A 12,471-nucleotide genomic window follows, 5' to 3' on the forward strand; every position below is an offset into this window, starting at 1 on the left:
CATGTGACAAGATGGGTGGATCCTAGAATTAGGATGGCAGCCTAACTTTGGATGTCACAGAGCCTGTTTGACTTGTTCCCTGGCTCAACTGATAGAGACCATTATCAGTAGGGTGTGAACTCCTCCTACAGGAACCAAGCTAATGGTCTCAACTCTTAGGGAGAAGCAGTCCATTGTCTCCAGCAGCAGGGAGCAGTCTGACCTCCCCCCACACCATGTGATCCCTGTTACTGTTAATTCACTTGGAAAAATTGTTTTTCTTAAGATTATTTTATTGGGGTCCCTTACAGCTTTTATAACAATCCATACATCAATTGTATCAAGCATATTTGCACATATGTTGCCATCATCATTTTCTAAACATTTACTTTCTATTTGAGCCCTTGGTATCAGCTCCTCTTTTTTCCCTCCTTCCCTCATGCTCCCACCCTCTTGACCCCTTGATAAATTATAAATTCTTATTATTTCATATCTTAAATCGACTGCTCTCTCCATTTACCCATGTTTTTGTTGTTCATCCCCCTGGTGGTGGTGGTGGTGGTGGTGAGGTTATACTTCGATCATTGCAATTGGTTCCCCCTTCATCCCCCTGATCCCCCACCTTTTCCCTCTCCTCCTGGTATTGCTACTCCCATTTCTGTTCCTGAGGGGTTTATCTGACCTGGATTCCATGTGTCACAAGTTCTTATCTGTACATGCTCCAGTCTAGCCAGAAGTGAAAGGTAGGACTGAGGTCATGATAGTGGTTGGGGTGGTGGTGGTGAGGAAGCCTCAAGGAACCAGAGGAATATTGTGTGTTTCATTGGTGCTATACTGCACCCTGGTGACTCATCCCTTTCGTGTGGCCCTTCTTTAAGGGGATTGTCTACATATGGGTTTTGGATCTCTGCTCTGACCCCCCTCGTTATCAACAATACTTTTGTCTTGGGTCTTCTGATGACTGTTATCTGATCCCATCGACACCTCATGATCACACAGGCTGGGTCTTCCATTTGGGCTTGTGGCTTCTTTGCAAATCCTGCTTGTTTAACTTCAAGCCTTTAAGACCCCAGACACTATATCTTTTAATAACCAGGCACCATCAATTTTCTTCACCACGTTTGCTTATGCACCCATTTTGTCTTCAGTCATCATGGAGGGAGGGTGAGCGTCACAGAATGCCAGGTTGTTAGAGCAAAGTGTTCTTGTGTTGAGTGCCGGCTTGAGCAGAGGCCCAGCGTCTGTCCATTTCCTCGTTGTATTGCCGTATAAATATTTGTACATAGGCCAGTACCTCTAATTTTGAGAATTCATGTATTTATATATGTACACACCTGTTTACACCTCTATCCGTAGCTTTGCTTCCTTCATCTTTACTTGTTTCCTTTTGCCTTCCTCCTGCCCCACCATCATGATCACCCTTTTTTGCCTCTTAGTAATTCCTTTCAGCTAGATTGCTGTTGCTCCAAGACCACCAGGATCTCGCATTCTCCTCGTTGTTGAATTTAATTCCCTAGTTGTTCCTCAGTCTAGAGCATTGTTTGCTCACTGCTCCCTTCCCCCACTTCCTCCTTCCCCCAAGTCCCTCTGGAACCTTTGGTCCTAGTGCTTCTCCTTGGGCTTACGTCCCTTTCCTATCTTATGTAAGTAGGCAAAACAACAATAACAGGCAAAACAAAAAGAAAACAAGAGATCAAAGAATAAAAAAAACCCCGAAAACCCATACATAATTCCAGGTCTGTCTGCTGACCTTTATGACTATCTCGTCATTGGTCCTGGGGGTTCCGGGCACTGCCCCTCCTAGTTTGAAGTCTAATTGGGGGTGCTACTCAGGGGGGTTGTGGCTCTGCTTTATTCCCGTTGCTTACCTGTTAGGTCCCTTTCTTGGTTTGCCCCACTGTGGGGGGAGGGGGTCAGACTGCACTCACTCCCGACCGGGTGTCCCCAGTGTTGCCCTCTGTTATGGTATGCTGCAGCAAGGGGTCCTCAAGTCTCAAGCTGTTGTCGGCCTTACAGTCCTGTCTGTGCCTTAGCAGCTCCATGTGTCGTCCTTAGGGCTTGGTGTGCCAAAATGGGGTCTTTTTCCTTCTTGGTTTGCTTCCTTGTGGGCCTGGCAGGCCGGCCCCTCTCCACACCTGTAGCTTTAGGGTTGTCCTCTGTGGCACATACTTCTAGGGAGGGGGTCAGTTTGGCTCTGCTTGGGGCTGGCCCTGCCGACCTCTCTGTGCATGTTGTTGCATTGCTCTGAAGGTTTGGTGCATGTGGTGGGGTCTGCACAAACACTTCCATCTCTTTGGAGACATAAATGATGCCCCCCCACCCCACCCCGGGTAGATTAGAGCCCTGTTCCCCCAATGCCATCGTCTCCCCCTTTTTCCCCTTTTCTCCTCTTCCCGACCCCCTACCACTCCTCCCCCCTTTCCCCTTCTTTGTGTTGGGATAACATGTAATCCTTGGGTTTGGTCTGTCCCCACCCAAATGGTTGCACCTCAACCTGTATCGTGTGAGATAAGTGGCTTTTCTCTGTACCAACTGTGCTGATTGTACGTACCACAGTGGGTTCTTGTTGTGCTTGTCCTTTTGTGACTGGCTAACTTCGCTTAGCATACTTCCCTCCAACTCTTACCATGAGACGATGTGCTTCATGCAATCAGTGCTCTTTAGGGAAGCACAGGCCTCCTCCGTGTGCATGTGCCAGAGTTTTCTGATCCACTCTTCTACTGATGGAAATGTAGGTTGTTTCTAATTCTTTGCAATTGTGAATTGCGCTGTAATGAAGTTGGAGCACAGACCAGTGGTCGTGGTCTATTTCTTACCTGTTCTGGGTATGTGTCCAGTAGAGGGGTAGCTGTGTCATAAGGTAACTCAATTTCTATTTGTTTTAAATACGGCTAGATGGCTTTCCACAGTGGCTGCACATATCTACACGACCAGCAGCATTTGAGGAGAGTTCCTCTCTCTCTGTCTCCCCTCCGACATTTGTTGCTCTCCGATGTTCTGATCTGGTCAGTTTTCTGACTTGGGCTATCTTCAGGGGTGTTAGGTGGTACCTCAGAGTTGTTTTAATTTGCATTTCTCTCGTGGCTAATGATCCAGAGCACTTTCTCATGTGTAGTCAGGCCATTCAGGTCTCCTCCGGTCTCCTCCCTATGAAACTCTGTTCAGGTTTGTCCCATTTCCTCAGGGGGTTAACGGTTTCCTTCTTTTGCAGGCTAGGAGGGTATTGTAGATTTTAGTAATAAGCTCTTTGTCTGTTGTGTCATTGTTGAAAATTTTCTCCCAGTCTGTGGGTCCTCTTGTTACTCTCTTTGTGATAATTTGGAAAACTTTAACAGGGTCATGTGCAGCAGAATGCTTTTGTTATTTGGGAAAACAGTTTTTTAATAATATTGTAGAGTATTTCATTTAATGTTATTATATCTTAAATAACATGGTTATTTTATTTTTTCAGACCAATCTTGCTGATTCTGATTTGAAGGTTTCTAAACAGAAAGAAGTACTTATGAAAGAATTAGATACCTTTATACGTGTAAAACAATCATTAGAATATCTACTTATACGGACAGAATCCAAACAAGTAAGGCATCAACACTAAGTACTCATTTAATAGTGGCATTTCTCCCTTGAGGATATATTATTAAATTGTTGAAATTAAAATTCTGGTATTATAGATTGAAAGCATCTTCCCTGCAAAATAGGTTTAAATCCTAAGCTCCATGCCTATTTGATCACCTTTGAAAAGGTATTTTCTTTGTTTTGCTAATGAGATCTTATTGGTGTAGGGTCCATCTTAAGCCTAATCAGTTGTGAAATATAAGAGGAGCAGACGAGGTATAGGGACAGCGGACACAAATGGTGGGGGCACGGTGGTATTTTTGTGATAGCAGCACAGAGACATTTGGTGTATTTGAAACGGAAGTAATTATTTGAGTTGTTGAAATGACAGTAATGAACTTCTATTTTACTGTTTCACAAATAGTTATAAATGAAAACCATTTTTAGAGAAAATCTAAATGTTTTAATTTTCTGTCTCAGAAGTTCTCTTTATTATCACTTAAGGATTCTCGAGAGAAACAGACAAGGCCAGAAGAGACAGAGAGAGAGACAGAGAAAGGGAGAGATACTTCCAAGAGTTGTTTTTTGCAATTCATAATGATTAATACAAACAATAGCACAGTTTAAAAGGCAGGTTAAATCCCCAATAAGTAAATGCCGAAGTAAGTAGACCATGTTATCTTGGGACAAAAAACAAAGAGGAAAGGAAGTAGTTTGATAACAGGGGGCACAAGGACATAGTAAGACCACTGAATTGCAGAAGTCAAAGGCAACGTGCCCGTGGATCAGGAGCCAAGCAGGAAGCAGGAGCAAGCAGAGCCTGTGGCTTAACTGAGCCGAGGCAAGAACACGGGCACACTTCCTCGACAGCTTGCCACGTTCTCTTGGGTTCATCTACTTAGCCTTCCGTTGCTGCTCCGTTATTTGGTGGATCAAGGAAAAGCGCTGGAGGGGGAGAAATAATCAGGCATGATCTGATGCGACTTCCATATTATATTGATGTCCTTCTCCTCTCCGCCAAGAACCTGTCAGGAACCTGAGTTCTAGAGAGTGGGGACTGTCACCAAGTGACATCACATCAATGTTCTCTGACTCCCTCTGTCTTCACCTAAGCACCGGCACGTCCACCAGATAGTCGTGACAATCGTTAGAAAAGCATCGACATTAGAGATGATTTCTGATGAGAGCTTTCATCATCCAGTCACGTTTATAGCCCTAGAAGATGTTGTATCACAAAGTTAAAAAACACAATCCACCAGAGGCTTTCCACGCCTGTTCAAAAGGCCACCAGAATAATTATAGCTGGAAAGCAATCTTCAGGCTATCAAGTGGGCATGCAGTAAAGAGTTTTACATGTCATATTTAGAATAAATATTTATGAGCTAATTTGCTTACGTCCTATTCAGCTAGTCGAGGCAATCTACCAAGACGTCAGTTAATATAGGCATCACCTCACACGTTATCTAAACTAAATTTTAATTATTTATCCAGCATGTCAAGTCTTGGTATTCTCTGGCAAACGAATAAAAATGTATATGCTGTTAAAAAAAAAGAGTTGGTTCTTATGAAATCTGTAGGTCATGTCTCAAGCTGGACACTCCTCCTGTCTCATAGAATTGTAGAAGGTCGACAAGTCCAAAGTCTCTAAGTCAGGCGGCAAGCTTGTGCGGTGATTGTGCAGACTGGCATCCCAAGGTCTATGGTCAAGCCATCAGGACAGCACAGAGTTGGGAGAGAATGAAGCTGACCAGACCTTAAGAAAACTCCTCTGTCAATAGATATATTATGGAAAAATATGATATTCCATTACATTAAGGAATAGCAACCATTATAGTATTTGACCAAACCACTGAGAACATAGTGTAGCTAAATAGATAGATAAAATTAGTTATCTCAGTTGTACTTCACTTAGCTGATCACAACAAAATAAACACTCACCAATTGTTTTAAAATTTAAATCATTTTATTGGGTTCTCATAAAACTTTTATCGCAATCCATATATACATCCATTACATCAAGCACATTTGTACATTTTTTGCCCCCATCATTCTCAAAACATCTGCTTTCCACCTGGGATGTTGGAATCAGCTCCTCATTTTTTTCCCCTTCTTCCCCGCTCCCCCTTCCCTCATGAACCCTTGATAATTTATAAATTATTATTAAAATACTCTCCAGTTTCAAGCTCCCATGTACATTATATTTACACATGTGAGGGGCCTTCAAAAAATTCATGGAAAGCTGGAATGGAAAGATAATGGAATTCTTTGGTGACCTTTTGGAAGCCCCATGTATGTATATTCTTTTTTGTAACAGTTTCAATGATAATCAATTTGTACACCATACAATTCACACATTTAAAGTGTACAGTGCATTCATTTTTAGTATAGTCACAGAATTGCGGATCCATGACTGTAATGAAATTCGCCATCCAAAAAGGAGCCCTGCAGGTTCTAGCAGTCACATTCCGTTGTTCTCCCTGCCCCACCGAAACAAGACCAAACAACCAAAGGAAGACCCAATGCCATTGAGTTGATCTGAGTCATATCAACTGCGTAGTGACCTCATTGGTCAAAGTACAACTGCTCCTTCAGGTTTCTGAAAATAAATCTTTGCAGGAGCAGACGGCAGCATCTTTCTCCCTTTGAACACTGCGTTGATTTGCACTGTTGATCTGTTGGCTGGCATTCCAACCCCTAACCCATTGTACCATACCTTACCCTAGACAACCACTATCCACTTTCTGCTGCAATGGATTTTCCTATTCTAAACATACCCGTTAGAAGTCCTGGTGGCACAGTAGTTACACGCTGGGCTTCTAACTGCAAGGCCAGCAGTTCAAAAGCACCGTGGGAGAAGACGAGACTTTCTAACCCTATGAAGAGAGAACCCACAGGGTCCGTTCTACTCTATCTTGTAGGGTTGCGACGAGTTGGAATTGACTAGATGGCAAAGAATGGGAAACCCTCTCATGTAAATGGAATCATATCATATATTTTTTGTGATTTTCTTCCTTAGAGCTATTTTCAAGCTTCCCATGGTATATTGTCATTAAAAATATTTACAAGAATAAATTAGCATTTTTCTTAACTACTAATTTTAAAATGGTCAGAACCAACTCAATGGTGTTGAACAACAATAACAACAGCAACTCATTTTTGACCTTTAGACTCAGGAGCCCTGGTTGTTTAATGGCTCTGAGTTAGACTGTGGTCTGCATGATGGGCAGTTTGCAGCCAACAGTACCTCCAAGGGAGAAAGACTGGGCTTTCTACTCCCATAAATCATGACAGTCCAAGAAACCCACATGGGTGCTATGAGTCAGCATTGACTCATTGGCATTGAGTTTGAGTTTTGCTTTGAGATTAAATAAAGATCAAGATTCTTAACTTGACTTTTTAAACTGCAGTCTGAAGTTTTATGGAAAATATCGTTTGCATTGGTTAGAAATATTTGCATTGATTGGAGTTCTACGTTGATATTTTTTCTTTGTGATAATTATTTTGAGTCTTAGGACAAATTAACTTTTGCTAAAGGCTAAAAATCTTGAGCTCATACAAAATTGTTTAGATTAATTACTCTTTGGCTACTCATTGGCTTTTTCCTATGGTGACATTTTTCACAATTATAAAAATTATCTAATATTACATTGAAAAAATACATGCTAATTACAGAAAATTTAGACCTTGCGGTTGCAGCCCAACACCAGGGCCCCAATGCACTGTTTAGAGATTAGGAAATTAACTAATATTAGAAATTGTGGACAAAAAAATATTTGGAACATTCAGGCAAAAGTTGCCTCGTGGTTAACTTTAAAAAAGAAATATGAAATGCACTTATTGATTTTCCATATTAATTTCTTGAATGATGCTTGTTCCACTCTACTTTTCTTTGTTAAAGTAGCAATATACTGATGTATGCCATCCCTCTTTCACAGGTTGGAGACAGGCTGTCCAGCGTGCTGTTAGAGAAACTAACTGATAACGAATGTGAAAACACTGTAAGTCTTCACACTGGCTCTTCTCTTGAGCTTTTTGGGAAGTTGTGTGAATGTTGCTTGGTTTTATAAAGCTAACCAATGTTATCCAAGGTGTGATTATTGCTAATACTCACATTTTGTTTGCCTAAGGATCTGAAGGAGAGGATACTTGAGAAGGAAGCAAACATCCAAGAACTTTCTAATTTGTTTCAAAATGAACAGGTGAGCAAATGTTGAACCTTTGAACCAAAGGCATCATTTTGTCTTCATATCGATCCCCCTTCCCGTCTTCTCACCGCCCTCCTCTACCTGGCCCCAGGACACTCAGAAACAAACACAGCATGTCTCATTGAAATTATAGATTGTTTGGATATTTTACATTTCCTGCATCAAATATAATGTAGTTTTTAAAAAGGTTTTTAGATAATATGGTGTTTCAGTCAGCGTAATTAGCATACATCCCTTTAAGTTAGCAAGTAAGTGTATGTTTGTGTCATATTTCAATTTGGAGGTAATTTAGGCATTATTTAAGCCACTAAGGAATTTCGGAGGGACATATTTTACAAGAGCGTTATAGAAATACTCAGAATTGGAGACTCAATGATATATTTTTAAAGTACTTATGAAGAGTTATTAAATAAAGAGAGCTGGACAAAGCTCCACACACTTTTACATTTCAGATGTGTGTGGGGACATGTGAGTAGTGGTGATGGCATCATTGCTTGGGGAAATAGGGTTTTTAATCAGCCTTTCAGATGGAAAACTGTGTGTTTTTCAGCTTTTTAGATTGTGGGTAAAAGAGTTAAGTTAAAGTTAATTTGGGGACATATGAAATAACGTAAACATCTTTTTCTCCTCTCTGTTACAGGCAAATGCGTTGAAAGCAAACCGTCTTTCACAGTCAGTGAAAGTAGTGCATGAGAGACTGCAACACCAAATTGTAAAAAAGGGAGCAGAGAATGATAAATTAAAGGAACAAATTAAGGTTATAAGTATTTCCCAATTTTCATGGTTTATGTGATAAAATTAATATAATACTGTAAAGCAGTTACTTAATTCTGGAATGTGGAGATTTTGAAAAAACTTCAGTTTTAGCAATGCCATGAGTAATACATATTTCAGGGAAATTTTAATCTTAAGATGTTTGATCAAGCTAAAGATTTGTGTTCAGACCTCAATATAAAATTCTCCTTTTTTAGTACCAATGCACGAAGGGCTAATTACTTTTTAAAATCTCCCTCATTTTATAGTTATTATAGAGAACTTCAAAATTATAAAAAAGACAAAGGGAAAATTAAGAATGACTTCAACATATTGAAACCGTTGTTGTTCGGTGCCGAGAGTCCATGCTGACCCTAGCAGGGCTGTCCACAGCAGAATGCAGCCCTGCCTGGGCTTGCCCCCTCCTCGCAGTTATTGTGCTTGCGTGATTGCCGCAGCCACTGTGTCAGTCCGTCTCCTTGCAGGACTTCCTCCCATTCGATGACCCTCTGCTTTACCAAGCGCGCTGTCCTTTTCAGGGGCGATCTCTTCTGAAAAGGTGTCTGGAGTACATGAGAGGACGTCACAGCGTCCTCGCTTCTGAAGAGCGTTCTGCTGGTGTTTCTTCCAAACCAAATTTGTTGTTATGCTGACAGTCGATGACACTTCATTCTTCACCAGCACCGTAATTCAAATTTGTAGTTCTGTGGTCTTCCTTATTCACGGTCCAGCTTTCATTGAACATAAGAACTTCTGAGTTAGATTTTTGTTTGCTTTTTTACTCCAGAATTGTAGCAGAAATCTGCAGCCAATGGCATATGTTTCAAGACTATCCATGGAATTATTTATTTACAAAAAACTTTTGCCATCAAGAGTCCCTTGAAAAGCCCATTGGTGGGGGTGGGGTGGTAGGGGATGTCAAATAGGTCCTTTGTTCCCTTATACTTCTTTTAAGTACTTTGCCCCTTAGACTTTCTTTGTCCTTTGATATTGATGTCTTCGGACACTGCAGAGGACTAGGAGTTGGCATTGCGCTGCTCTGTCATGGGAAAAGGACCTCTGGGGATGTAGTGGTTATGTAGTTCTTTGAGACTGGCATGGTTGGAAGTTCAAAGCCACTAGCAGTTCATGTGCACTAACAGGTCTTCTCTGTCTTAAAATAATTGTGGGAAAAATTCATGAGAATATTTTCTTCAACTTAAAATAGTATATGCTTTTTAAAGGAAGCTTAATAGAGCTATTTTTCATATCCATAAAAATTATAGAAAGTCCATAAGACAGGCTGGATGAACAATCTGGAGGAGAAAACAACGGGACCAACAGTTCCAGGGGGACACGGGGGAGGTGGAGGTGGGGGGAAAGGTAGTGGTGTTAACAAACCCAGGGACAAGGGAACAGCAAGTGTTCCAAATCGGTGGTGAGGAGGGTGTGGGAGGCCTGGTAGGGTGTGATCAAGGGTAATGTAACCAAGAGGATTTACTGAAACCCAAATGAAGACTGAGCATGATAGTGGGGCAAGAGGAAAGTCAAAGGAAATAGGGGAAAGAGCTAGGAGGCAAAGGGCATTTATAGAGGTCTAAATAAAGGCATGTACATATGTAAATATATTCATATATGAGGATGGGGAAATAGACCCATGTGCATATATTTATAGGTTTAGTATTAAGATAGCAGATGGACATTGGGCCTCCACTCAAGTACTCCCTCAATGCAAGGATACTTTGTTCTATTAAACTGGCATTCTATGATGCTCACCTTCCCGATTCAATCGCTGAAGACAAAGTGGGTGCATAAGCAAATGTGGTGAAGAAATCTGATGGTGCCTGGTTATCAAAAGATATAGTGTCTGGGGTCTTTAAGGCTTGAAGGTAAACAAGTGGCCATCTAGCACAGAAGCAACAAAGCCCACATAGAAGAAGCACACCAGCCTGTGCAATCACGAGATGTCAAAGGAATCAGGTATCAGGCATCATCAGAACAAAAAAAATCATGTCATTGTGAATGAGGGGGGAAGTGCGGAGTGGAGACCCAAAGCCCTTTTTAGGCCACTGGACGTCCCCTTACAGAAGGGTCTCGGGGAGGAGACGAGCCAGTCAGGGTGTAATTTAGCAATGATGAAACATACAACTTTCCTCTAGTTCCTAAATGCTTCCTCCACACCTCCCCCCCCCCCACAACCATGATCCCAATTCTACCTTACAAATCTGGGCAGACCAAAGGATGTACACTGATACAGATAGGAACTGGAAACACAGGGCTGGTGACCCCTTCAGGACCAGTGGTGAGAGTGGTAGTACCGGGAGGGTGGAACTGATTATAAGGGGGAACCGAGTATAAGGATCTACATATAACCTCCTCCCTGGCAGACGGACAAGAGAAAAGTGGGTGAAGGGAGACGTCGGACAGTTCAAGATATGACAAAATAATAACAAATTATCAAGGGTTCATGAAAGGGAGCAGGGAAGGAGGGGGAAAGTGAGGAGCTGATGGCAGGGGCTTAAGTGGAGAGCAAATGTTTTGAGAATGATGAGGGCAATGAATGTACAAATGTGCTTTACACAATTGATGTATGTATGGATTGCGATAAGAGTTGTAGGAGCCCCTAATAAAATGATTTAAAAAATTATAGAAAGACCATGAGGCTAAAATCATGAGACTTTGTCATGGCATTCACTTAATTCCATGAGTTCAGGTTCTTTTTATAAAAATGATATGATGTATAAGTGACTAAATAAAACTGAATTAGATGACTGATTTTTCTACATCCCTTTGACACAGCCACATTTAGAATGTCTGGCAATACATGAGGGTCAGAAGTTAGTTCCTATATTTTGTGGTTAGAGTACCAATATGGTGCACTGTTTGCAACATAAATCTAAGTTTTGGTCACATACATTGTTATATCCAGTTCATTGTATTGGGTCTTTTAAATATTTAAATCACATTGTCAGATTCTCTGAGAACTTTCCCCCAAAGACATAGAATACTTTGAGCCGAGTGTTTTTTCTAGATCTTTATAATGTAGCAGTTAGAGTTAGACTACATTTTGAATATTTTAGGAGACAAATAATTATCTTTATAGTGTGCGACAAATTTTTGAAAAGATAAAATTTTAAAAGTTGATTTTTAAATAAATGTGTATTTATTGGGCAAAAGATTTGCAAGAGGCTACTTATTTTGAAACCACAAAGATAGCTGAGTTACTTAAACACTGTCAGAGTGTAGATTTTCTTAAATCTAGTGAGGAAGTCTTAACTCGAACCATGTTTTAATAAATAACAAAAAACTTTAATAAATTAAAAACACAACAACACTTAATCTTTGGAATTTAAAAAGGCTTTTTACTCACAGGGATGCTAAGTTCACAGTGAGGCTAGAAATTGCATAGCTATATTTGCTTATTAATGGTGTGAGAGAGACACCCTGTGGTCACTTGCAGGAATGGCACTTGTATTTACCTTGGGGGCCTGATTTCTCTTGCTTAGCTTACATTCTCCCAAATACTACCGAAGATGTCAAGTGTGAGTATTCAGGTATATTTTAAAGACAAGAATGCTTCCTTCTTCGTTCAGTCTACCTAGTCTTTCTCCCAAGAGACCACTCTTTCAATCTGAAGATGTCCTTCTTTATCTCAGCATTAGAACATTAGCAGCTAAGAAGCATATATGAGGGGGCTTCAAAAATATTTTGGAAAAATTCCACTATCTTTTCATTCTATTTGCCCATGATATTTTTGAATCCTTCTCATCTAATTAAGTAGGACACCCCCTATTTTTCTTTCTTTCTTTTATAAATCATTTTATTGGGGTTCGTACAACTCTTATAATCCATACATACATCATGTCAAGCACATTTGTGTATTTGTTTCCATCATCATTCTCAAAACATTTGCTTTCTGCTTGAGCCCTTGGTATCGGCTAGTCATTTTTCCCCTTCCCTCCCCCACCCTGTCTCCCTCATGAACCCTTGATAATTTATA

The 12,471-nt window shown here is 40.8% G+C and overlaps 1 protein-coding gene across 3 annotated transcripts in view; it reads left to right on the plus strand.

The window, feature by feature from the left end:
- The window catches only part of ODF2L (outer dense fiber of sperm tails 2 like), a 64,611-nt gene that overhangs the window by 19,748 nt on the left and 32,392 nt on the right, over positions 1 to 12,471 (plus strand). For all 3 annotated transcript variants that reach the window (XM_045292096.1, XM_045292097.1, XM_013003884.2), the window contains exons 4-7: positions 3,431 to 3,556; positions 7,470 to 7,532; positions 7,662 to 7,733; positions 8,380 to 8,496. In XM_045292096.1, the coding sequence (XP_045148031.1) occupies positions 3,431 to 3,556; positions 7,470 to 7,532; positions 7,662 to 7,733; positions 8,380 to 8,496 (378 nt within the window). The remainder of the gene's footprint in view (positions 1 to 3,430; positions 3,557 to 7,469; positions 7,533 to 7,661; positions 7,734 to 8,379; positions 8,497 to 12,471) is intronic.

This window comes from Echinops telfairi, unplaced genomic scaffold (assembly GCF_000313985.2).
Source record: "Echinops telfairi isolate 266 unplaced genomic scaffold, ASM31398v2 ScPeMD7_443;HRSCAF=831, whole genome shotgun sequence".
NCBI lineage: Eukaryota > Metazoa > Chordata > Mammalia > Afrosoricida > Tenrecidae > Echinops > Echinops telfairi.